At 40.5% G+C, this 27893-nt stretch overlaps 1 protein-coding gene across 2 annotated transcripts in view; it reads left to right on the plus strand.

The window, feature by feature from the left end:
• The window catches only part of NUP93 (nucleoporin 93), a 117907-nt gene that overhangs the window by 71670 nt on the left and 18344 nt on the right, over window positions 1–27893 (plus strand). For both annotated transcript variants that reach the window (XM_053602261.1, XM_053602270.1), the window contains 5 exons: window positions 1496–1558; window positions 5925–6053; window positions 21607–21681; window positions 24197–24286; window positions 25977–26116. In XM_053602261.1, coding sequence (XP_053458236.1) covers window positions 1496–1558; window positions 5925–6053; window positions 21607–21681; window positions 24197–24286; window positions 25977–26116 — 497 coding nt within the window. The remainder of the gene's footprint in view (window positions 1–1495; window positions 1559–5924; window positions 6054–21606; window positions 21682–24196; window positions 24287–25976; window positions 26117–27893) is intronic.

The following is a 27893-nucleotide window of genomic DNA, read 5'->3' on the forward strand; positions in this document are numbered from 1 at the left end:
TCTGATGTGTAAGGTAACTTGAATTCTTCCTTCCATATTACAGCTAAGACTTTGATCTCTGCCTATGAGTTGATGGGTCATTTTCCTTGTTCCCACTCAACCCACACACTCCAACCTTTGGAAAAGAAACTTCACGCTTCTATGAAGGACAAAGTATTAGCATGGAAGCCCTCTCTATCTATGTGTCTGTCTGTGGCTGTGGCTGAAAGTACAATTGTCTTGCCCTCTTTCCCACCAGATCTCAGCTCAAGCAAATAAGGACAGTGAACAAGTAGGTCACCCTGGGCCTCTGTTTCATTAATGAGAATCATCAATAGATGTGGATCTTTTATTTTTATTTATTTATTTTTTTGAGACAGGGTCTCACTTTGTCACTCTTGGTAGAGTGCTGTGGCATCATAGCTCACAGCAGCGTCCAACTCTTGGGCTCAAGAGATCTTGCCTCAGTTGTTCATTTTTAGTAGAGATGGGGTCTCACTCTTGCTCAGGCTGGTCTTGAACTCTTGAGCTCAAGCGAGCCACCCACCTCAGCCTGCCAGAGTGCTGCATTTACAGGCGTGGCCAGGCCCAATAGATCTAAATCTTAATTGATTCTAATAGAACGTTAGAGCCTTGGACTAAGGGCTTGATTACATTATCTTGTGTGTGTGTGTGTGTGTGTGTGTGTGTGTGTGTGTGTGTGTGTGTGTACCCCATATATATATATATATATTTTTTTTTTTTTTGCATAAGTAAACAAACAGATACAGGGAGTTTGGGTGGCCTGGCTAAAGTCCTGTCTTTAGTAAATAGAAGAGCTAGGATTTGAAACTGTCACATTTTAAAGCTTTTCCTTTCAACCATTGTGATATTGTATAGTTTGATTTTGCAGGTATTTAACCTGTGTACATTAAACTGGATTTGTAAACTGTTTCTTCACCTCATATATAAGCAAGCAGTGGCTGTCATCAGACCTGAAATAGGGAGTGACATGGCAAAACCCCAGAAGAAATGTGTAAATAAATGATATTTAGGGTTTCTCAGCTATTGGCAAACACATGAATAGCACCCAGCCAAGTGGGTGGTGGTGGCATCCTCCATGTAAGGAAGAAATTGAAGGATTAATTGAAATCAGCAGAGAAATAGAGACTAAGAAGCAGTTAGAGGAACTGTGACTGGCCACATCGCCAAAGCTGTACGCGTAATATGAGCCAGTTGGCAGTTTTGAAGGATAGTATTGACTTCACTTTTTACATGTTTAAGGGACAGGCACAGGACTCCACACTACTGTTTCATGTGGTCTTTACCTTCTAACAATCATAGTGTGCTCCTAGAATGAAAGAAATTGGGAAACATCTGTAAAAACCATTTACTTTGATGTTTTTAAGTTGAAAGAATTTTATGAGGTGAAGGTGGGCAAAGTAGTTCTCCTTACAGTTATGTTTTGTTGTATAGTATACTTTATTTGAAGGTTAGTTTTAACCTACATCGTGTCATTTTTTTTCTCTGTTCATAGGGCTTCCTAAAGAATGAGAAGGACAATGCCCTGCTGTCTGCCATTGAAGAGTCCCGGAAGAGGGTAAGAAAATGAACCAAAATGTAGATGTATATATATAGTTAGGAGGGCAGTGGGGGAATGCAGGTTCTGGAAGCTAGAGTTCCAGGCCCGGAGAGAGTTCTTTAGGAACCTTTTTTGAGGAGTATACCATGCTCGTAACTCTGTATATATTTAGTGAAATATATCTGAGACACTGGACTGTACAATTAATTATTAAATTAATCTCAAAATAGAAGCCCAGAACATTGTTTGGTTTCATTATTGTATAAATGGTCTGGTTTTGCTGAATCACCAGTTCAGAAAAGCAATTATGATTATTGGTAATTTCCCTCAACTTCTTTTCCTTTTATTATGCAATGTGGCTGAACCATTTTTTATGTTAACAATTTCTCCAAGGTCTTTAAAAAAAAAAGTAGCTCTGTTCTTCAAAAGATGGTAAAACTAGTGAGCCAGAGCATCCATTACATGCACAACAACATTTTGCAACAAGCATTCCTGCAAGATGCTCAAAGATCATTTAGTAACATTTATTTCCTTTTGTTTCTGACAAGGACCAAAAGATCAAAACCATTCCAGAATATCCCCTTATACAGAAAAGGACTTTCAGGCTACTGGGGTCTTTTGGGGAGGGAAGAAAAAGAGTCGCTGTCCTGTGGAGTTGGTTCTAGAAGTACAGCTTTCCTAGGCCGGAGGCTGGCAGAGTACATGCCGGCTGCTAGTAGTGTCTCTGTGCAAAGAGCATAGGCATGAAGGGAGACCTCTGTTTTGCTGTTTACTTCCTTAACCCTTTATTTAGAAGTGAAATGCATTTAAGTATCATTTGTGTAATTAAAAAATAATAAAAAAATTTTGCTTTTCATTGTGCCTTATTAAAATGTCCTGTGAAGGTGAGCGTGTCTCAAAAGGAGCATTGTGAGCTAGGGCTGCAGAGAGGCTTGCCAGCTTTAATTTATAAGACAGTATTCCAAAGGCATCATTTAAATGACTGATATGTTTAACTATCAGAATAAAATTGCCCCCAATTTCATTAATCATGTTGTTGGCAATAGTATTTACTCCTAGAAATAGGCAAATTCACTTGATTCAGATTTGGAAATATAAAATAACGGTGGTTTGGGTTTTTTTGTTGTTTTTGAGTTTCTTACCAACATTGATTCTCCTGCTGTAAAGGACCAATGAAATTAAATTAGGATTGTTGAATGCTACCAAGCTTTATTAATCCATTTACCCCACAGAATGTGTTTGTGGAATTGGCAGTCTCTAAAGATTGTGGCATACTGAGACTAAATGTGCAGCCAGCCAAAACATTTAGGTGACACACCACAGTGCAAAATTTGTGCATATGTGTTTGTGAGGCAGGTGCTCCAGCGTTGGGAGCCAACCTAGGGGAGATCTTTGACCTGTATTGGCAGACTGCCACTGAGCAAGAATCATTTTCAAACAAAAGGTGAATGGCTTTCTGGCATTTTGGTGGCAATTTCACATTTGAATAACTTGCCAAGGTCTTGCTGAAATGCCAAGAAAACAAGCTACAAAACCACAAATGTGTCCTATCTTTTCCCATTTGGTACATCCCAGCAAAAACAGAACAACATTATCAGAACATATGCAGTGTTTCTAAATGCCGGCAACAGCTCAGTAATAAACTGGTGTGAAGTCAAAGCATATTGCCCTCTTCCCTTCGTGGAAATAGAGTTCAAGTGCTCCCCACCTGTTCTTACTTCAGTTGCCCAGTTCTCTTCCTTGTCTTTTTTTCTTAACTGTGTTCAAAGAGAATTATTTTCTTCATATAACAATAACTTGAAAGATTCAGGTTGAACTCATAATAGTTTCTCCACTGTTTTGTCATTTTCTGTGGTTCATCTTGCCTTTTAAGTTTAGATCTCTCCCTGCCTTCCCCCTTCGCCTCAGAACTCCAGCTGCCCTCTTCTCAGTAGCAGCTCTGTGATTCTCTGTCATTAGTTCTCTAGTTAGCATCTTCTTTGCACCTAATTCTGTGGTTCAAATGTAGGTATAAATGGAATAGGCTGGAATGAGGAAAATACGGGGCTGATCATCCCTGATTAGCCCACAAATTGGATGTTCCATTACCTCTAATGTAATTAAGATAAGCTGGGGGTGATGTAGTCAAGGGAAGAGAAATTTAGTGTTGGGCCATTTATTATGTTTATTTGATGCTTCTTATCACACTAATGATGAATGGAACCATAGCACTATTCAAAATGTATAGCTTTCATGATTAAGTTTACTGATGAGAACAAGAGGGAAGGATTTGCCTCTGGGTGTTTTTCAACTCAGATTAAATGGAATGGTCCATTCTGCCTGTGAGTGAAAAGAAAACCAGGTGGAAGATTATTTTTAAAGTTTATGATTGTCATTTCTCCTATGTCTTCAGAATACATATTAGAAAAGGGTCCAGTGTGCCAACCTTCTTTCCAGTTCCTTTTCACATTTTTGAGACAGAATCCCACTTTGTTGCCCAAGCTAGAGAGCCATGGTGTCACCCTAGCTCACCACAAACTCAGACTCCTAGATTCAAGCAATCCTCTTGCCTTAGTCCCAAGTAGCTGGGACCACAGGCCTGCCACCACACTTGGCTATATCTTCCCCTTTTAGATTTTAGTAAATACTGCTCTAAGCCAAACATCCCATTTGTAGGAAGAATATATGTTATTTTCTAACAGTCCCCAAAGTTTATGTATGTGGATATTATCAGTAGATTATCTGCATTGCCAAAAGTAAGGCAGGCATTCCTAATTCTCATTCCTTTTGTGCTGCCTAATTAGATGCCAGTCTGATTGTAAAGTGGGCTTAAGCTGATGGGAAAAGCTGGTCTGCCAATTAAAGAATGATAGGCCGAGAATGGTCATAATTCATTATGTTTCTGTAAGTTGTTTTAATTTTCTCCTTCAAGTTTTTTTGTCTTCCTTCTTCCCTTTTAACACCCCCCCCCCCTTTTTGTCTGAATGCCTTTGTTTTGGCAACTACTAGTAGGTCTGGTGAATCTAGTGAGGTTTGCCAGACTTTTCAGTGATTCTGAGGAGACTGGCAGGAAACTTAAATCCAGAAGGCTGTTTTTCTTTTACAGATGTGCTTCCTCCTATGAAAATATTAGCATTTCTTCCAAAAATAAAATCATTGGGAGAATATTTCATCTTTGTCTTTTCTTATCTTGGATGCTTATTAAATCTTGATACCATAGATTTTTTTTTTGTTGTTGTTGTTGTTGTTGTTGTTGTTGCACTTTGGCCGGGGCCGGGTTTGAACCCACCACCCTCGGCATATGGGGCTGGTGCCCTACTTACTGAGCCACAGGCGCTGCCCGATACCATAGATTTTTATAATCCATTTTATGTACTACAAAGAAAAAAAAAGTACTATGACATGCTATCAGTTGTAATATGCAGCCTAATTTCGGAAATTTTAAAAAGATTTCTGTTATAATAAGCACATGAAAGGATGCTTAATGTCTAAAAAAGGGAAACAAATCAAAACCACAATGAGATACCTCTTCACCCCCATTAGGATGGCTGCTATCAAACCCAGAAAATAATTGTTTTTTGACGAGAATGTAGAAAAATTAAAACCCTTATGTACTATTGGTAGGAATGTAAAATGTTGCAGCCTTTATGAAAGCAGTATGGAAATTCTTCAGAAAATTAAAAATTTTTTTGCCAGATGATCTTAGCATTTTCACTTCTGAGTATATACCTAGAAGAATTAAAAGCATGTACTTGAAGAGATATTTGTACACCCATGATTATAGCAGCGTTATCCACAATAGCCAAAAAGTGGAGGCAACTCAGGTGTCTGTCAGTGAATGAATGGCTAGGGGAAATATGGTAGGTACATACAATGGAGTATCTTCAGCCTTAAAAAGGAAGGATTCTGACACATGGTACAACTTGGATAAACCTTGAAGACATTATGCTGAGTGAAATAAACTAGTTAGGAAAAGACAAATACTGTATGATTTCACTTACGGGAGGTATCTAGAGTAGTTAAATTCAGGGACACAGAAAGTAGATTGATGATTGCCAGGGGCTGAAGAGAGAGGGAAAGAGGGAATTGTTCTTAAATGAGTATAGCGAGTATACCATTTTGCAAGATGAATTCTGGAGATGGATAGTAGCGATGGTTGCATAACAATGTAAATATTTATGTACTTAGCACCACTGATCAGTGCACTTAAAAAATGGAAGTTTTTGTTAATATCTTAGAATCAATGAAATAGGGTATTGTGCAAATAATTGTCAGTAAATTCTTTGAGAATAATTTTTAAAGTAGATGGTTTTCACCCTACTTATGGATAAGTGGTAGATCTGGAGGATTTTGAGTTTCTGTTGGGCTTTAAAGGAAACTATTGCTCCCTGTTCCTTTCTGACAGACCTTTGGTATGGCTGAGGAGTACCATCGAGAGTCAATGCTGGTCGAGTGGGAGCAAGTGAAGCAGCGAATTCTACACACACTGCTGGCATCGGGAGAAGATGCCCTTGACTTTACCCAAGAAAGTGAGGTAGGTTGAATCTAAAAGATAAACCACTCAATAAAAATGTGAAGTCAGAGTATGCTTGTCTACTTGACAAGTGTTTTTGGCACAGTTGATCACTATCTCCCCCTTGAAACACTTTCTTCACTTGGCTTCCAGGATACCACATTTGCCTGGATTTCCTCCAGCACGTCTGGCTGCTTCTGCTCAGCTCCTTTGCTGAGTTTTCCTCAAACTCTGTCCTCTACATGTTTGAGTGTCCCGGGGCTCAGTCCTTGACTTCTTAATTTTTCTTTGAGTCATTGCCCTGTTAATTTCATCTGGGCTTGTGGCTTTAAACACCATCTATATGCCAAAGACTCTCAAATTTATATCTATAGCCCTGAACCCCAGACCCATTTACCTAGTTGCCTTCTTGGCTCTACTTGTATGTCTTACAGCCGTCTTAGTCTAAATATGTCCAGAATTGAGTCATAATAGCAACTCCTGCCTAACCCGCCTTCTCTTCTCACAGAGTTCCCCGTCTTTATAAATGGCAATTCCAGTTTTTCACATGCTCATACCAAAAAACCTCAGATACAGATTCATTTTTGTTCTCGTGCTCTTCTTCTCATCCATCTCACACCAGCCTCTCTCACATGTTAACAAATCCAGCTCACCCTACCTTAAAATATACCCAGAATCCACCCATTTCTCACTACCTCCTCTTTTAACACCAGTCCAAACCACCATTGCCTCTTGCTCATGTTATTAAACTGTCCTCTTTCTGTTTTAGTTATTATCACTCTGTAACAAATTACTCCAAATTTCAGATGTTGAAAACCACATTTAACTTCGTTGGGTATTTCTGTCTCAGGGTCTCCAGGGGCTGCAATCAAGGTGTTGCTTGAGATTACAGTCATCTCAAGGCTTGATACAAAAAGAATCCACTCCCAAGGGCATTTGTGTGGCTGTTGACAAGCTTTAGGTTCTCTTTGGCTCCTAGCTGGAAACATAGGGTTTTTTTTTGTTTTTGCAAATGGGTCTCTCCATTCTGTTGCATACAGCATGATAGCTTGCTTCCCTGAGTACAAGAGGATGGGGTCCAAGAGAGAACTAAAGAGCCCCCCAGACAGAAACCACAGTTTTTCCATAACTTAATCTTAAAAGTAATATCCTGTTACTTCTGTTGGTTGGAAGTGAGTCACTAAATCCAACCTGCACTTAGGGGAGAGAATTATTGTACAGGGGTTTACATACTAAGAGATGAGGATTACTTAGGCTGCCAACCATACTGGTCTCCCTGCTTTTGCCCTTGTACCCTGCTACAGTCTCCTCTCAGCACAAAAGCCAGAGCGATGCTACTAGAAGACAGGTTAGATTGCGTCACTCCTGTGCTTGAAAACTTCCAGTGATGGGCGGTGCCTGTGGCTCAAGGAGTAGGGCACTGGTCCCATATGCCAGAGGTGGTGGGTTCAAACCTAGCTCCGGCCAAAAACCACAAAAAAAAAAAAAAAAAAGAAAAAAAGAAAAGAAAACTTCCAGTGATGCCCATCTCACTCGTAGTAAAGACCAAAGTCTTTGCCATGATTTTGAGTCCCTACATGACTTGGTCTTGTTGCCTTTCCAAGGTCATCTTTTGCTACTCTCTCCATTGCTCTTGCTGCTGCAGTTGCCTTGAACAAAGCTGTAGGCTTTCCTGCTTCAGGTCCTCTGTGTTTCCTGTTGCTTCTGCTTAGAATGCTCTTCCCCAAAAGAGCTTCCTGGCTGTCTTCCCTTGCTTCCTTCAGATATTTACCCAATGCCATCTCAGTGAAACCTTCCAAAGCCCTAACATCCAAACCTCCCCTTTCTCATATGATACTTCCTGTATCACCTTTTCTTGCTACCTTTCTCCTTTTAGCACTTCCTGCCATAAAATAGTACATATTTTATGTTTTGGGGTTTTTTGTTGTTGTTGTTGTTGGCCGGGGTGGGTTTGAACCTGCCACCTCCTGCATATGGGGCCGGCGCCCTACTCCTTTGAGCCACAGGCGCCGCCCACCATATTTTATGTTTTTCTATTGTCCGTTTCTCACAATAGAAGGTAAGCTCCATGAAGGTAAGGATTTTTGTTTGGTTTATTCCTGTGTCTTCAGTGCCTAGAAGAGTCTGGAACACAATAGATGCTTAAGAAATATTAGTTGAGTAAATCATGTGGCTGTAGCTAACTTTGTGCTAACTGAAATATTAGGGATATGTTGATACTGTGATTTTAGATTGGGTGTGTTAAATAACATTCATCTGAATTGCCAGTGTTACCTGATTAGCAATAGTGCTAAGTTGAGAATTTTCTCTTTTTAAAATTTAATTAAAGAAATAAAGGCAAAACACCCTGTTCCCAAATACTCCGTTCCCTTCCCTTTTGTCTTCTCCATAGGTAATCACTGTCACTACATTCTTGTGTATATTTCCATTGTTTCTTCATACTGTACTTACGCCTGCTCCTTCTTACACAAAAGTTAGCTTACTGTGTGCTCTGGTCTATATCTTTTTTTTTTTTCCCTAAATGCATCCTGGAGATCTTTTCCTGAGAAGGATTTTGAGGCGCTCTCTTGGACCAGCAGGAAGCAGCGTCTTGTTTGATCAGGGATGCCTGCCTTTGTGCCAGGCAAGCCATGGCTTCCCACACATTCCCCCTTCTGGTGTCAAAGGAAGATAGCCCTGGGCCTCACGTCCTAGCTTGTCCAAATCAGCAGTGACTGGTTCTGAGACCTTGTTTAAGTTATTTAACCTTAGACCATCAGGATCTTCACTGATGAAATATTATTGAGGAAGATTGATAATATGAAGCCCCTGCCCCCTAACGGCCTTTCCTTGCTGTTGTCTTTAAAAAAGTAGTCCTATACAATTTGGAGGTAGAGATTTATAATGTTATAAAAATCACAGTGATAGATGTTTTTAGGTAGTGTTACTAGTTCTTCCTGTTAAGTCTTTTTCCCAGAAATTCTTTCATGAGTAGCTAGCATTCTTTTTGCATGTTGAGGCTCAGAGAGGCATGCTGCCTAGTACCAGGACTGTTAGCATCTGAATCATCTGTCTATTAAAGGCTAGGCCAGCAGTTCTCAAGCTGTGGGTGGCAACCCCTTTGGGGGTTGAATGGCCCTTTCACAGGAGTCACCTAAATACATCCTGCATATCAGATATTTACATTATGATTCATAACAGTAGCAAAATTACAGTTATGAAGTAGCAATGAAAAAATTTTATGGTTGGGGGTCACCACAACATGAAGAACTGTATTAAAGGGTCGTAGTGGGCTGCGCCTGTGACTCAGTGAGTAGGGTGCCGGCCCCATATACCGAGGGTGGCGGGTTCCAACCCAACCCCAGCCAAACTGCAACAAAAAATAGCTGGGCATTGTGGCAGGCGTCTGTAGTCCCAGGTACTTGGGACTGAGGCAAGAGAATCGCCTAAGCCCAAGAGCTGGAGGTTGCTGTGAGCTGTGACGTCACGGCACTCTACTAAGGGTGACAGAGTGAGATTCTGTCTCTAAAAAAAGGAGGGGGGGGCCGAGGTCGTGACCTTAGAAAGGTTGAGAACCACTGGTCTAGCCCATGGATTGGTATGGTAGGTTGTCAGTTTGGTATCTGCAGGGTAACTTTTGCACATCTTGTATCAACAAATCTGCTTCTGATTTAAATACCAGTTTTTCTATTAAATTATGCCCCAAATAGATACCAAGTCATTTGTCTTGGAAAATTGCTCATTAAAGACCCTGTCCCATATTTCTTAGACTCAAAAGACTTCAGATGCACAAAGCAGAGTCTTTGGTTAAAAAAAAAAAAAAAAAAGACTTATTTATAAGACTCAACCCAGCCTAGTGTTTCTTTGTCAATTCTTTGTGAATCTGGGCAAATAAGTAGAATGACTCATGGTTTTATAAACTTCATTTTTTTAAAATGGTGTTAATAGGTTGTGTTCTGTATTGGGATTTGGAAGTAATTATAAATTGCTAATGAGATGTTCTCTCTTGATTGCTCTTCTCTTAAAAATAGAATAGTCCGTTTAGTAGGCTCTTCTTCCCTGACCTCAAGTCCCCTTTGGAGGGAGCTATCCATGGTTTTGCTTTTCCCTGTTGTGACACCTAGTAGAGAGGATAGCTTTGCTGTAAATGTTGGCAAGTGATACCAACAGGCCTCTCTTCATTATTCAGGGAATTGCCCTTTTGTGAAACCTTACAGATTTGTTGTTTGTTGTTGTTTTAAACTTTTATCCTGAAGTATAATGTATATATACAGAGAAGTGCACAAATCATGAGTATATGACTCAGGGGATTATCACAAATGGGACACACCCAGATTAGGAAATAGAACATTACCAGCCCCAGCAATCCCCTTTGTGTTCCTATCTGGTCATCACCTTCCACCGACAAGGGAAACATTGTTTTGACTGATAATATTGTAGATTAATTTTGCCTGTGAACTTTATGTCAACAGAATCATACAATATGTACTTTTATTTCTTTTATAACATTATTTGTATCGTTGCATGTAGTTGTAAGCCTTTCATTCTCATGGCTGAACAAACTGCAGTTTGTTTATCCATTCTAGTTTGATGGACATTTGAGTAGTGTCTAGTTCTTAGCTTTTATAAATAGTGCTATTGTGAACATTCTTGCACCTATCTTTTGGTGAACATAATGTTTGCATCTCTGTTGGTTACAACTAAAAGGGGAATTTCTGGGTCAGAGGGTATGCATATCTTCAGCATTAGTAGATACCACCAAAATGTTTTCCAAAATGGTTCTATCAGTGTATCTTCCCACTAGCAATATGTGAGAATTCCATTTGTTCCCTATTCTTGCCACACTTGGTGCTTTCTGTTTTGTTTTATTTTTTTCAGTTTAACATTCTAGTGGATATGTGGAACCATGTGTTTTTATAGACTTTTTTCCACATTCCTTCAAAATGATGGAAAGGTGATATTAACTCCACCCACTTTGACGGGTACTTTGCCTGTACTCGTTGGGAGACCACATAGTGTGAAAGGCAGTGTGGAATTCAGCAGGCCTTGGGGGTTCTCAAGCCTAGGTTTTCTTTTTATGAAATGTCTTTTTTGAAGAAATGTTGTAGAATATAGAATATGTGTGAACCACCTAGCCCAGTGCCTAGCATAGAGTACAAGTTCGGTATAACCTAGCATTATTTGTGTGGGTGTTAGTATTTGGCAAGATACACATTATTATGTTTCTTTTCGTCATTTTAATATGGATCTGTCCCTTTTTACATAGTTTCCTTGATTTATAAAGTATTGCTAGCAATGAAAAAAATCTTTGGGTATAAACCAAAGAAATAAAAAAGTATGACTTGATATCTAAAATGTTCTTTTCGGCTGGGTGCAGTGGTTCACACCTGTAATCCTAGCACTCTGGGAGGCCAAAGCAGGAGGATAGCTTGAGCTCAAGAATTGGAGACCAGCCTGAGCAACAGCAAGGCATCATCTCTACTAAAAAAAAAAAAAAAATTAGCTGAATGTTGTGGCAGGTGCCGGTAGTCCCAGCTACTCTGGAGGCTGAGGCAGGAGGATTGCTTGAACCCAGGAGTTTGCTGTGAATGAGGCTGATGCCATAGCACTCTAGCCTGGGAACAGAGTGAGACTCTGCCTATAAATAAATAAGTTAAATGAATGAATGAATAAAATTCTTTTTCTGGGTACCTTATTGTGAGGAATAAAATTGTTGGACTCTTTAGAGTCACTAGTTAGGGAGAAGGCTTTATTTAGATCATTTTGAGCTGGGCTTACATTTGAAGGAAGATGTTTAAATTTGGATATGTTAATATAAACAGAGGTTAAAAAGAAAAAAAACCAAAAGTGTATTTTGTTTGTTTAAAAAGAAAAACAAAAGTGGACTAGGATTTGGTGATTCCGGAAACATTTTTCTCCTAAGCCTTCTTATCACAGGAGTTGTCCCTCAATTCCTCCTAAGGAGACCTTGGGATTGTCTGTTCTTGGCAAGTTTTAATATAGGAAAGGATGCTTTAGTAGCATAAAGTCAATTAGGGAAATTAACTTTCTTATAATATCTTTGGAAGAAAGGGGCATAATTTTTAAAGGAAGGTAGGCATTAAAAGATTATTAATAACGTTTTAAGTTGTGGTCTGAATAAAAATGATGTGCTTTGAAGCAAGAAAGAGACTTGTGGCTACAACCCCTAATGCTCCGGTTCTTGGTCTGGTCTCTGTGAGAAAGAACTCCCCCAGCACTTAAAGGCTCATGACAGCAAGGGGGATTTGAGCAGTTTGGGGAATCCTTGTTATATCTTAGCTCAATTTTAAAACAGTATTTAAAGGTAAGTTTATTTGAACTCAGTGCAGCCCGTGGCTGTTTTGGTATTGGACATAGTCCATGGGTGGTCCCTTAATGTATTGTCTGGAAAATGACTTGGCTTATGACGAGCAGACTTCTAGAGAATCTAAACCATAGCTTAATAATTACAGCTAATGATGGTGGCATTCCATACCGTGATATGTGAACAGTCTAGGTTGAACATGTCTCTAATTGTCATGACCCACTTCATACCATATTTCTTCAGTTCCTAGTCATGCATCTTTTCACATTTTAACATCTCTAAAGTGAGCATATGTCTTAAATTCAGCAGTATGTCATAGTTTGACAGCATTGTTTTTTTGTAGTGGTACATAAAATAACATTATGTCTTACGATAGATGCTATATTAGATTCAATGAAATACAATAAAATATAGACTGACAGTTTGAATTTGAAAACCCTAGACTAGATGATTCTGAGCGGTATTTTGGGTATTTCCATCCCCAAGGAAACCCCTAGCAGTTTCCTTGGGGAGGGACCTGGTTCACAGTCTGGGATTTGAGTAGGAATTTAAATATAGAAAGTTCTCTGCTCTTTCGAAAGGATTTTTTTTAAACCCCAACTCACCAGCCCTTCATTTTATCATCATGATGCATTATACAGGGTCATCTTCTGACCTGTGTACTCTTCTGATGGTAGAAGAATGTATCTTGGGAAAACTCTGTTGCCTCCTCCATCCCCTCCCCCAAAATAACCTTTGCTAATCTTACACACCCTTCCAGCTCCTCTCAGATACTCTGATACTTATGTGCACATTTGTTCATAGATATATATCTTCCCAATTTATTATCAACTATAAAAGGCATCATTTTAAATATTAGAGCCTAATTTAGTTTTAAGTTGTGTTTGATGTTTTACTTTGGAGCTTTTTCTGTTCAGTACACGCAGGTCTCTGTTATATTTTAGTGGCTGTAATAGTGTTCCTTTTGTTTGTGGGCAGGGGGGTGGACAGAGTATATCATAGCAATCCTCTTGCCTCAGTCTCCTGAGTAGCTGGAAATACAAGCACCCACCATGACATCTAGCTTATTTTTCTGTTTTTAATAGGCACAGGTTCTTACTTTTGCTCAGGCTGATCTCCAACTCTTGAGCTCAAGCAGTCCACCCATCTTGGCCTCCCAGAGTACTAGGATTATAGGCATGAGCCACCATGCCAGCTGTAATAATGTTCTACCCTATGAATGGCTCAAGTATTATTTTCGTTTTATTCATGGTACACAGTCATTAGTTGGGTTACATTTAGGACCCAGGTCTTCTGGTCCCCAGTTGGTGGTTTTCTGTAGTAGCATTGGGTTTGTATATACAGATTTCATAGTCAACTATTGTAAATTAATCATTTTGGTTCCATTTTCTTTACATAAAGCAAAACATGTCACCTAGAAATTAAATTCTCCTCCCTCTGTAGTGTCACTACAGTGACTGTCAAGACAGTCACTATATTTTCTTTTCTCTCTGTACTCATTTTGTACTGGACTAGCTAGGAGTGCTAGTCATATTTCTTTCTTTTCCCCCCATCCTGTAATGTGTACTCCATGGTGAAAGAGTTTTATGCATCTCTGGATACACATTGTACAATAGTAGGTGCTTAATGAAAGTTTACAGTTCCCTTCTGCCACTCTCCAGCCCCATCTGTCTGTCCCAGAATGGCGGTTTGGGGAATACTGTCTGCTCTAACAAGACCCTTCTCTGTCTCTGCTCCCAGAGGCTGCTGTTTCTTCTCTTATCTCCAGACTCCTGGGTGAGCCCTTTGCTTTCCTCTCTGGCCTTACCCTGCTGTCTTCCCTGCCTTTCCAGTCTCCATCTCCCTGCTGCAGTCTGTTCCATCTTCCTGTCCCTTTGTCCCTGCTATGACTCAGTCGAGCTAGTGCAGAGAAACCCAGATTGATTGGAGGCAATTTGGAATGTAACTCTCAGACAGCATACCGGCACCTGCTTTCCTAGCCCTCCAGCAGCCCCTGGCTGTGTGGAATTCCAGCTCAACATTTGCTGCTTCCTCTTCTGGGGAGTGTGCATGCATGCATCCTGTTAGTGGATAATTGTATGTGTGGGAAACAGTGGCCTGGCCAAGGGCAACTGAAGGAGAGGTGCTTCGAAAACAAGAGCATTAGGCAAAATTAATTTAAATGGAAATTTAAAGGCTGAAAACTACCTACTTTTTAAATGGATTATTTTAAAAATTAGGCTTTTACTACTGGAAAATATTTCTCAAGGCTGTTCATGTGTATTTAGCTGAAACTACTCTGTCCTTGAAGAAATGCTTTTGTACTATTCTCGTTTTCACTCCCCTGTTTATTCCCCTTCAACTGTTACTGGAATTAACAGTCCTAGTGCTTTGTTCCTTTTTATTATTAAATCATAACTGTGTACATTACTTCATTTATGGGGTACAATATGCTGATTTTATATACAGTCTGGAATGCTTATATCAAACTGGTTAACATAGCCTTCATCTCACTTACTTAATTGTTGTGTTAAGATATTTATACTCTACTGTTTTGTTTTGTTTTTTTGAGACAGTGTCACTATGTCACCCTTGGTAGGGTGCCATGGCATCACAGCTCACAGCAACCTCAAACTCTTAGGCTTAAGTAATTCTCTTGCCTCAGCCTCCCAAGTAGCTGGGACTATAGGCACCCACCACAATGCCCAGCTATTTTTTTGTTGTAGTTGTCATTGTTGTTTAGCAGGCCCAGCCGGGTTTGAACCCACCAGCCTTGGTGTAGGTGGCTGGCACCCTGCCTACTGAGCTCCGGGTGCCACCTGTACTCTACTCTTAATAAATTTGACATGTACCCTTGCAATATGCATAATAAGAGAGGTCCCATCGATTACTCTCCCTCCACCTGGCCGCTCCCCTCCCCTCACCCTCCTCTTCCCTAGTTCATTCTGGGCTATAGTTGTGTTTTGTCATTCATATGAAAGTGTGGGTGATTATGTATTGGCTTCATAATAGTATTGAGTACATTGGATACTTTTTCTTCCATTCTTGAGATGCTTTACTAAGAAGAATATGTTCCAGCTCCATCCATGTAAACATAAAAGAGGTAAAATCTCCATGATGTTTTTTATGGCTGCATAATATTCCATGATATATATATATATATATATATATATATATATATATATATATATATATATATCTCACAATTTTTTAATCTATTCATGGGTTGATGGGCACTTGAGCGGCTTCCATGACTTGGCAATTATGAATTGGGCTGCAGTAAACATTCCTGTGCAGATATCTTTGTTGTAAAATGGTTTTTGGTTATCTGGATATATAACTAGTAGAGGAATTGCAGAATCGAATGGCAGGTCTACCTTTAGATCCCTGAGTATTCTCCAAACTTCTTTCCAAAAGGGACGTATTAGTTTGCAATCCCACTAGCAGTGCAGAAGTGTTCCCTTCTCTCCACATCCACACCAACATCTGTAGTTTTGGGATTTTGTTATGTGGGCTACTCCTACTGGAGTTAGATGATATCTCAAAGTGGTTTTGATTTGCATTTCTCTGATGATTAAAGATGATGAGCATTTTTTCATGTGTTTGTGGGCCATGCACCTATCTTCCTCAGAGAAGCTTCTGTTCAAGTCTCTTGCTCACAATGAAATGGGATCACTTTTTCTTTTCTTATTAATTAGTTTGAGTTCTCTGTGGATTCTAGTTATCAAACCTTTGTCAGAAACATAACCTGCAAATATCTTCTCCCATTCTGAGGGCTGTCTGCTTGCTTTACTTACTGTATTCTTGGCTGTGCAGAAGCTTTTTAGTTTGATCAGATCCCAGTAATGTATTTTTGGTGTTGCTTCAATTGCCAGGGGGTCCTCCTCATAATATATTCTCCCAGGCCAATTTCTTCAAGTGTTTTCCCTGCATTCTCTTCTAGTATTTTTATAGTTTCATGTCTTAAGTTTAAATCTTTTATTCAGTGAGAATCAATTTTTGTTAATGGTGAAAGGTGTGGGTCCAGTTTCTATCTTCTTCATGTCGCCAGCCAATTCACTCAGCACCATTTGTTAAACAATGAATATTTCCCCCAATTTCTGTTTTTGATAGACTTATCAAAGATCAAATGATGACAGGTAGCTGGGTTCATCTTTTGGTTCTCTATTCTGTTCCATACATCTACCTCTCTGTTTTTGTGCCAGTACCCTATGCTGTTTTGATCATTATCGATTTATAGTATAGCCTGAAGTCTGGCAGTGTGATTCCTCCTGCTTTGTTTTTATTTCTGAGCAATGTCTTGGCTATTTGAGGTTTTATCTGATTCTGTATAAAACGAAGTACTGTTTTATCCAGATCTTTAAATAAAGTATGACAGAGCTGCTTTAATAGGGATTGCATTAAATTTGTATATTGCTTTGGGAAGTATGAACATTTTACCAATGTTGATTCTTCCCAGCCATGAGCATGGTATGTTTTTCCATTTGTTAACATCTTCAGCTATTTCCTTTCTCAGAGTTCCATAGTTCTCTTTATAAAGATCTTTCACATCCTTTGTTATGTAAATTCCCAAATATTTAATCTTCTTTGGCACTACTGTAAAAGGAATAGAGTCCTTGACTATTTTTTCAGCTTGACGATTGTTGGTATGTATAAAAGTTACAGTATTGATTTTGTATCCTGAGATGCTACTGTATTCCTTAATCACTTCTAACAGTTTTGTAGTTGAGTACCTAGGGTTTTCCAGGTATAAGATCATATCATCTGTGAAGAGTGAGAGTTTGATCTCCTCTGACCCCATTTGGATACCCTTGATTGCCTTCTCTTTCCTGATTGCAATGGCTTAGACTTCCATTACTATGTTGAATAGCAGTGGAGACAATGGGCATCCTTGTTTAGTTCCAGATCTGAGTGGAAATGTTTTCGATTTTATTCCATTCAAAATGATACTGGCTGTGGGTTTGCTGTAGATGGCCTCTATCAGTTTAAGAAATAACCTATCTAAGCCTGTTTTCTTAAGTGTTCTGAACATGAAAAGATGCTGGATATTATCAAAAGCTTTTTCTGCATCAATTGAGAGAATCTTTTTTTTTTTTTTTGGAGACAGTTTCACTTTTGTCACCCTTCATAAAGTGCCATGGCATCAACATAGCTCACAACAACCTCAAACTCTTGGGCTCAAGCAATCCTCTTGCCTCAGCCTCCTGTGTAGCTGGGACTACAGGTGTCCACCACAAGGCTGGACTGTTTTTAGTGACAGGGTCTCACACATGCTTAGGCTGGTCTTAAACCTTTGAGCTCAGTCAATCCACCTGCTTGGCCTCCCAGAGTGTTAGGATTACAGGTATGAGCCACTGGGCCCAGCACTAGTGCTCTGTTCTTTAGAAAGTGGGATCTCCAGTTTTCAGATAGTTCTTTTCCAGAAAGGTGGCCATCTTACAGAGCAGCCCTTAAGACAGCATTGCTAGGAACACTCAGAATTAGTTCAGAAGTAGAAAATGCTCTGGCAGTGGCTTCTGTTCAAACTAGGAATGTGTCTTCATTGTAGAAAAATGAGAAGAGACTTTCCAGCAAGCACAAAGTAAAATATTTTAGGTCATATTTCTATAGGGTCCATATTTCTCCATTGTTGTTCATCATAGGATTCATTCCTGTGTTCATTATGGTGGTTTATCTTTTGTTGTAAAGTAATAGTATCCACCTAGTCCTCACGGCAATGCTGTAAGTACTGTTGTTTGCCTCATTTAATCTTCATTCCATACCTAAAGGTGGGTTACCATTATTACCTCCATTTTATAACTAAAGAAACTGAGGCTTTAAAGACGCAATATGCTCAAGGTCATGCTGCTAGTAAGTAGTGGAGTTAGGATTTCTAACTACTACTTTCTTTTTTTTTTTTTTAAACATGTATTTTTTTTTTTTTAATTTATTTGCAGTTTTTGGTGAGGGCTGGGTTTGAACCTGCCACCTCCTGCATATGGGGCCAGCGCCCTACTCCTTTGAGCCACAGGTGCTGCCCCTAACTACTACTCTCTATTGTTCTGTGATAACTGTCCTTACAGAGTGATCCTGGGCATGCTATAGAGCAGTGGCAAGGAGTGCAGAGTGTGGTGCCAGCCTGGATTGAAGCCAGGGCTCCCCTGCTCCCTGTGGAGTGGACTTAGGCAAATTGCTTCTCCTTTCTCTGTGCCTCTGTGTCTTCGAATGTAAAATAGATATAATAAAAGTTCTGATTTCATTGCGTTACGGAATTAATACATGGACTTTCAGATATTTCTTGGCACATAGTAAGTACACATTAAGTATAGCTATTATTATTGTACCTTAGTGGTTTTTATTAATTCTGTATTTGAGGTGGGAATGCGTTCAACTGTGAGCAATGGAAAACTTGAGCTCCAGTGGCTTGAATAGGGGTTTATTTTTCTCACCTACCAAGAAGTCTGCAGGTATAGAGTGTTAACCTTCATTCATTTGCTCAGCAGTGCCATCAGAGACCCAAAACCTTACCCTCTGTACACCACCACTTGTGGCATGTCTGCTTACTTTAGGATCACAGGACTAGGTGTCTCACTCTTGCTCAGGCTGGTCTCAAACCCATGAGCTCAGGCAATCCTCTACAGTCACTCTAGACATCATATTTGCATTCAAGGTTCACCTCCTCCCTCCCAAATCAGGAAAAGCAGTAGCTGCCCCCAGATGCACTAGCAGATTTGTGTTTTCCTCTCTTTGGCTAGAACCAGGATACTTCCTTCCTGGCTGTAGTAGAGGCTGGGAAAGGGCACTTAGGGCCAGCACAAGAAGCCCTGTTGCTAAATTTCCCAGAAATTTGCAATCTAGTTGATAATCACCTTGAAGATAGCTTGAAATTTGCCATGGTAGGCATGTTTACACCACAGAAACCAGCAAATACTACACATCAGGTCCACCTTCCCAAGGGCCAGTTGTTAAACACTCCCCAGCATGCTGTTATTGGATATATTTAATTCTGTTTGCCGCCTGAAAGGTGACAAGGAGTAAAGGTATGAGAGGTAGGGATTGGGAATGGTCATTGGGTTGGCCAGCCAGCAGCATTTGTGAAGATCAGTGAGCTGTTTAAACTCTTTTAATCCCAGTTGTAGCTGGAGATCAGAGCCGTGCCTCTCAGTCCTTTTATTTGAGGGGTGGGAGCCTGAGGTTCCAAGGGAAAGTATTCTGCTCTAGACCCCAAAGCCAGGGAGTGATTTGACCCTCCTGGAACCCAGGTGTCCTTGACGGTACAGTGTTCATTCTCCAGAATTGAGGGTTTAAAACTACCTTTTTGCCACTTTCCCCTCCCCTCTTCCCAGTGCAGGCTCACTCTAATATTGTTTTTTATTTTATTTTATTTATTTGAGAAAAGGTCTCACTCTGTGGCCTAGGCTAGAGTGCAGTGATGTCATCATTGCTTCCTGCAAGCTCCAACTCCTGGGCTCAAGCAATCCTGCCTCAGCCTCTAGCAGCTGGGACTACAGGCACGTACTAGCACCTGGTTAATCTTTGCTTTTTCTTTTGTTTTCTCCTCCCCTCCCCTTGTCCCGTCCCCTCACATTCCCTCTCCTCCCCTCTTCTCTTCTTTCTTGTAGAGACAAGAGTCTTACTCTTGCTCAGGCTGGTCTTGAACTCCTGACCTCAAACAATCTCTTCCTGCCTCAGTCTCCCAGAGTAGCTAGGATTACAGGTGTGAGCTGTCACACCCACTGTGCTCTAGTATTCTTTTATCAGCTTCATAGTGCTATGAAGTTTGCCTGCTATCTTCCATTGGTTTCCCAGGAAGCCTACTTTAAGCTGCTGTATTTTTATATTTTAGAGACTGGAGCATTTTTTTTAATTAGATAAGATTATTTTTAAAATGAGATAAGTTTTAAGAATTTGATCTCTGCTATGCTACAGTACAAACAAGTGTTTTAGAAAATGAAGAATATACCTAATTTTGAACCCTATTTGTTTACAGCAAGGAATAAGCTTAGCTAAAAGATGAACTTTAGTCTTTCTTTTAAAAAAGACTAATTTTTTTCATATATAGTCATGTACTGCATATAAGATGGTAGTCCCACAAAATTATAATGCCTTATTTATACTGTAGCCTCTTTTTTTTTCTGAGACAGAGTTCTATCTAGGCACCCTGGCTTGAGTGCCATGGTGTCTCAGCAACCTTAAACTCTTGGGTGCAAGAGATCCTCTTGCCTCAGCCTCCCAAGTAGCTGGAACTATAGGCGCCCACCACAATGCCTGGCTATTTTTTTAAGAGACAGGGTCTTGCTTTTGCTCAGTCTGGTCTCAAACTCCCAAGCTCAGGCAATCCACCTGCCTGGGCCTCCCAAAATTCTAGGATTACAGACATGAGCCACTGCGTAGCTTCTATGTTTATTTTCATTTTTAGCTTCTATGTTTAGAAATGTTTAGATAACACAGATATTTACCATTATGTTACAGTTGCCTACAGCATTCAGAACAGTAACATGCTGTATAGGTTTGTAGCCTAGGAGCAGTAGGCTTTACTATATGGTTTAGGGGTGTAGTAGGCTGTACCATCTAGGTTTGTCACTAACCATGCATTTCTCAGCATGCATCCTCATTGTTAGGTGACACGTAACTGTATTTTTATCTAGCTCTCCCCATCAGAGGGTAAGCTCTTTGGGGACAGGCTCTGGGGCTGGCTTGTTTTTAATTCCTACAGACATGGACATATACACAACGGGGCATGTGGCAGGCACTTAGCAAATATTTGCTGTATGAATGACTGCTTAACTTAAACTGGCTTCACATCTTCAGATAACAGAAGATTAATCAGTAGCTGTTGTCTTGGTGCAGACTCTGAATTGGAAATGGCTGAATCTGTTGTTGTGACCTATAAACTCTGTTCCCTCAATTGCCTGATAAGATTATGGAAACAGGAGGCCCACTGATAAAAATTATGGCTCACTAGTTTGAAGACATGGAGAGGAAAAAGAAGGTAGAGGGGGTTTTGGTATCAAAACTGAATGTTGAAAAGGTGTTTCCAGAGACAGCCGTTGAGGTATCAATAGGGTTTATCCAGCTCCCTGTTATTTTTTGGTTAATCCAGTCCAATGCCTGTTTTCTTCTCATATGTTCATGGTAAGTGAGTTGCATTTTATTGAAGTCCCTAAAATCATCGTTTTGAGGAAATCTTTACTAGGAAACAAACTCCTCACAGCTTTGTTAAAGACAAGGATGTTTATGTGATTTTTATTTTCTTCATTTAACTGAATACTGTTTGGTCTTAACCAATTCTGAACATGTGTTTCTCCACAGCCAAGTTACATCAGTGATGTGGGACCCCCTGGTCGAAGCTCTCTGGACAGCATTGAGATGGCCTACGCCCGGCAGGTGAGGGTGTGCCTAGGAAGGTCCTTGGTTAGCCTCTGGGGCAGTGTTTTTCAACCTTTTTTATCTCACAGCACACTTGAACCTATAGTTAAACTTCTGTGGCACACTAAATTATGTTGATCAAAAAAAGAGATTAAAAAAAGAATATATTTATTGTGCTTTTAACTTCTTTAAAAATAATTTAATTAATGATCTTTAAAAATTTTTGTGGCACACCTAAGATCCTCTCACTGCACACCACTGGTCTGTGGCATACCACTTGAAAATCACTCACTACTCTAGGGAGTAAAGGGAGCAAAGACTTCATGTAACAGTCAACCCCTAAAAGCAAGTTGGGTTTTTATTTAAAGGACTGGTTAATATTTTACCATATTGGCCATTGGGGAATTCTATCAAATGGGGTAATAGAATGACTCAGATTTGATTTGGGGAAGTCGAAATCTACTCTCTGTACTGACTAGGGCATCTGAGTTTGCATTTTTGGCAGTAGCCCCACAGAGAGTAAAGCCTTGAGTAACTGCACTGCTAAGCAAATGGAGTTCTTTATTAACTGAATTACCTGCCTGGCTGATGGTATTAATCAGAAATCCTTCCTTGTTGAGAGAATGCTTTTCTGACTTGGCAAGCATGTTGTATTTAGCACTGCTTCATATCATTGCTGTCTCGGAAGAGCTCCTGAGGTCTGGGGGCTTGGTCATAGATCATGGCCATGCAGTAATGAGGGTATGGACTGAGATGCTTTATGGTCAGCACAAGAGTCCTATTGGACTGAAACTGCCTAAGGACTGTACATACCAGGAATTGACTTTTGGAATAAAGCAGTGCCGCTGACTGTGTGTTTTATTATAATTTGCTACTTTCCTGCACAACGAATTAAGATGGGAGAACATGCCTGTTTCTCAAATTGGGGCTGGTGGGCTTCCATCCCCTTAAGATCATCCATCAGTGGCCCAGGAACATCTGGTCAGCCATTACCTCCTCATATGCTTCCTTGAGGGGGATCACATAGATGCCACTTGTGACCCTCAGCAGCATCTACCTCCCTCCTTCCCTCCAACTTGGCGTGGGCTGCTTGGAGGCAAAAACAGAGGCGACTATGGAGGTGAGCAGTGGACCTAGAACTGTTAGACCCTGTGCTTTGTAACAGAGGTCTCTGTCTTCACCCACCAGTTAATTAGCCAGTGGACTTCTGCATTAGCTGAATTACCTGATTGGCTCAAGGTATTAGCAGAAGTCTCTCTTTTGCCCCTTATTGAGAGAGATTTTTTTTTTTTAATGCTTTTTTGAAAGCCCCTCTTCTTCAGTGGGCTCCATTTGCCACTTCAGACTCCAGGCAGCTAGAGCCAGCTTCATCAGCTTCCCACAGACGAGTCCCCCTCCTCCTGACTCATGCTCTGTCATTGGCCTTCATGTGTTTCTGTCTGCTGCAGTTTTTAGATCACCTTTATCTTATTCCCCTGCATATCTACACCCTTTAAATTTCACCTCCAGTGTATGGCTGACTCCCTTTGTTGCATGGAGGAAGGCCTAATGAAATAAGCTTCTGAGGAGAGAAACTATTTATCTTATATATCTGCAATGACTAAAACCTCATAAAACTAGCATTTTATAGCACCTAGGACACCATAATGTCATGTTTTTGTCTGTTTAGACGGCTATCCTCTCCCGTGGAGAGTGAATCTTTATATCCTATGTTGAACACAGTACTTTGCAAAGCTAAGCCCCCTAATAAATGCTTGTTAAGTGAATAAGTGCTGCCTTATACTTTAAAAACATTTCATGTAATCTTTACAGTAACCCTGGGAGCTAAGTGATCCATCATTCCCCAGTTAAAGTAGAGAAAATGAAGGTTCTGTAGTGTCATGATTTGTCTAACATCCCTCCTTTGTTCAGCCCTTGGTAGAGCAAAGCCTTCAAATACAAAGTGAAATCTTCCATAAGAGTAGAACTTACTAATTTTTGTCATTATTTTAATTATTTTAAAATAAAATCCAGAGTAATGGTGGCTTTCTCAGACCTTCAACCACACATAGTTTTCTTGAGAAAATTTTACCTAAAGAGCAGAGATTCTTCCCAGGAGAAATGGTTATTCCAAGTTTGCAGCAACTGCTATTTTAACACTTGAGAGTGGGGGTATGGCCTGACACTGCTTACCCAGTCCATGAGACCTCCAGGGGCCATTCAGTCCTTTTGCCAGAATTTTAGCAAATTTTGGTTCTTAGGAAGTAGCAGCCAGAGTCCTTCCATTCACCTATCGTCCCTTGTTCTGACTTCGTGGGACAGAGAGGCAGAGAACTTTCTGTGACAGTCTTCCTCCTGGACTGCCGGGCTCCCATTGTTAGGTGCTTGGAAGGCTGGGGTAACAATCAGCTTTGGTGTGGTGCCCACAGTTCAAATGCCGAACAAGGGAACTGGCCACTAGGGATAGTTTAGCTACTTCAGAACTGCTTCAGGAGGTTTTAAAAAGAAGTGAAAATATAAATTTTGCCATTTACTTTGCTTTTCATCATTTCAGATTTATATCTATAACGAGAAGATTGTAAACGGACACCTGCAGCCTAACCTTGTGGACCTCTGTGCTTCCATCGCAGAGCTGGATGATAAGGTAGCGCTGGGAGCTAACCCAAGGAGAAACCTGGGCTCCAGTGTTCAAATGGGGTTAGCAGTCTCCTGATTTGGCTGAAATGCACTGCAGAGACTCTCTATTCTGTGGAATAAAATAACTGTTCCTCAGAGTTTTATTTTAAATAAATTTGGTGGGGCCGGGCAAGGTGGCTCACGCCTATCTGTAATCCTAGCACTCTGGGAGTACAAGGTGGGTGGATTGCCTGAGCTCACAGGTTCAACAACCAGCCTGAGCAAGTGTCTCAAGACCCCGTCTCTAAAAGTAGCGGTACATTATGGTGAGTGCCTGTAGTCCCAGCTACTTGGGAGGCTGAGGTAAGAATTTGAGGTTGCTGTGAGCTATGATGCCATGGCACTCTACTGAAAAAGTAAGACTGTCTCAAAAAAAAAATTAATTTGGTGGTTCTCTCTATGATGATTTCAAAAGTCCCACCTAGAATCAATTTATGGTCTCAAGAGTTCTCAAGCTGTATTTATTTGGTTTGGAGTCCTGTCAGTCTTTGACTCCCCACCTGAGAATAATGAGCTCTTTAACAAGAGCTGAATTGTAAAGGCATATGGTTTTCATACCTGTGAGTCCCTTTCACTTGACTGAGTTGGGGTCGTGGTGAGCTTTTTCACTTTATTCTCCTATCCTCTTACCCTTGGCTGATTTTCTCCCCTAAGGGGGAAAGAATGAACAAAGAAGTGGTTGGATGAGTGAGTGGGTTAGTGAGTGGCTAGGAGGAAGGAAAAAAAGGAGGGAAGGATATTACGGAAGTAGGTGCACATACGTATACACTTTTTGTTTTTCCAAAAATGCATCTCACTTTTCATTTTTTTAATAGTAAATTATAAGGTAACACAAACAGGCCTAAAGTAGAAAGTAAGAATTCACTAATCATCCCATCACCTAAAAAAGTGTCACATTGGCTGGATGTTCTCCAGTTTTAAGTTTTGAGAAAGACCATGTGAACAGGCTTTTTTGCTTTGAAAAAAGTTTAAACTTGCTATCCTCCAAGGTTCTTAAGAGTATTGCCAAGGGTTCATGGAACACGTTTCAAAGCAGAGATTTATAGGCAAGAGGACTGGGGGAGAGGGAACCCCAGCTGTGTGGTGGTAACACAAAGGCGAGAACTGCCTGCCTGCTCCTTTCTTGGGCTGTGTGTTTTCAAGGGAGTGAGTGGGAAGAAGAATGGGAGGCTGTGACACTCACCAAATGGGGTAAGAGCAATGGCCCCTGGAGAGTCTCTGGGAGGACAAAACCTGTATTGTTTAGGTTAAACTCTTATTTTAAGCCTTAAACTTAAATAACCTTGTAAGGACTGAAATGCAGCTACTTAAGTTTAAACTTCTAGAGCTTTGGATGATTATAAATGTATTCACTCTCTTAAGGGCTAACCCGCAGAGAGTCAGTGTTCTGGTTCTTGTTACTTTTGTGTGGTTTTAATTATGTAGGTAAGTTATGTCAGACCCGGAATAGTAATTGAAAACCAAGTCAGGGCCGAGGCGGGGGTGCTCAGGTGGAAGGAAACTGAAGGCTGACAGGGCAGAGGTGGTCTTCGTGCTGAGCTTAAGCCTGTGGGTCTCAATACATGCACCTCAACCCCTCCGCCTCCTGCCTCCTTTGAGGAGCCGGGTAACATCTCCAGTCCTACAGCATTGTCACATGCGGTCTCATTTATGTGCAGAGCATTTCTGACATGTGGACCATGGTAAAACAAATGACAGATGTGTTGTTGGTGCCAGCGACTGATGCCCTGAAGAGCCGCAGCAGCGTGGAAGTGCGCATGGATTTTGTCAGGCAGGCCTTGGGCTACCTTGAGCAGAGGTAAGGCAGCAATAGCCCAGGGGGCCGGCTTTCTGATCCCCTGAAGTCAGCTGTTTCTCAGGTCTGAAGTAGCCCTTGGGCTGAGTGCACTGTAGCTGGTATAATTTAAGATTTATTATATTAGATTGAACAAGGCTGGGTAGAGATCCTGTTCTTAGAAACACCTCCCTACCAGGACTGTTTCTGCAGTGATATAAAATCACAGGAAGTGGGAACACTGTTGGACTTCTCCTTTTCTCTCTTTGTCCACCCTCTGTCCTTTAATACAGGGACATCATGATGCCATAATTCCTTAGGTCATAATCCTGCTTCCTAATGTGGTTTGGCTATTACTCCTTTAGGCTCTTTTGTTTCTCTCAGCATTTTCATTTTTCCTCCTTCAAACCTTAGGAAGGCCCCTTTAATCTTGTTTCCTTCTGACTCTACTCAGTTAATCCCTATGAGCATTCCCAGCTGCCAATGCCTGTGATTTGTGCCTGCATTTCTTTGCCACCTCCTCACTAATCAGAATTGGTCACTGAAGGGTTTGTGGCTGCACCCTTGTGTCCTATTGTCCCCTTCATTAGCAGGACCATGCCATTCATCCCTCCCTATAGATGCGCCTTCCAACTCTGAATTGGCCCCCGGGGTTGTCGGGAGTATGCAGCAGACTCTTTAGAGACTGGATGCTGGGCCTCTCCCTGCTGGCTCAAGAGGAGAAAGTGAATACACTTGCTAAGTTGCAGGCCTTTGCCACTAAACCTTTGTACTTGCCAGTAGCCATGTAGTGTGGTTGCCCTTTGTCAATAAAATAATACTTTATTAGGAAATCGCATGTAATTGAAGTAATTCAGACTTAGAACAGCAGAGAATAGATTTTTATATCAAATGCTACGTTAATTATACAATAGCTATGTGAAATTAACACCATCAGACATAGTATACTCACGGGCCTCCATTCCTTTGTTAAGAAAAATTGGGTACTCCAAATGCTTTTTTATTTCCCTAACATAGGCATAAAAGGTTTATAAAATAATTGATCAAGCTTTGGCTAAGTTTTCAATGTATCAGTCTTTAGCCACCAAGAACCCAGTGTATATAGTAGTATATATTTATTACAAGTCAAAAAAATATGGGTCAAAATTTCTTATTCTGTACAAAAACCTTCAGGAATATTTTTAATTGGTGTATATGATTGCTCTTGAATATTTTTTTCCTTGATCAACCTAATTCTTAACACCAGTGCTTAAATTCACTGATTGTACCAGGCTTTCTTCCTTGGTTTTATATCTCTGCTGAATTTTTCTTTTATTATTTTCATTTAGTTTTTCTTTTATTATTTTGTTCCATTAATTCCTTTAACAGTGCTTCTTGAACCTGTTTGGGAATTTCCTGTCCGCAATTGTAACCATATTTTCTTTTTTTTTTTTTTTTTTTTTGCTTCAGAGGTACAAATTTTATTTTATTTTATTTTAATTCATTAATTTTTTTTTTTTTTTAGAGACAGAGTCTCACTTTGTCACCCTCAGTAGAGGGCCATGGCATCACAGCTCACAGCAACCTCCAGATCTTGAGCTTAGGCGATTCTCTTGCCTCAGCCTCCCAGATAGCTGCAACTATAGGCGCCCACCACAATGCCCGGCTATTTTTTTGTTGTTGTCGTTGCAGTTTGGCCGGGGCTGGGTTCAAACCCACCACCTTCAGTGTATGGGGCCAGCACCCTACTCACTGAGCCACAGGCACCACCCTTAAAATCTAACTTTATATTTAAGAATTTAAGCAAGAAGAGTTTGGAAAA

This window comes from Nycticebus coucang, chromosome 2, assembly GCF_027406575.1.
Source record: "Nycticebus coucang isolate mNycCou1 chromosome 2, mNycCou1.pri, whole genome shotgun sequence".
NCBI classification, from domain to species: domain Eukaryota; kingdom Metazoa; phylum Chordata; class Mammalia; order Primates; family Lorisidae; genus Nycticebus; species Nycticebus coucang.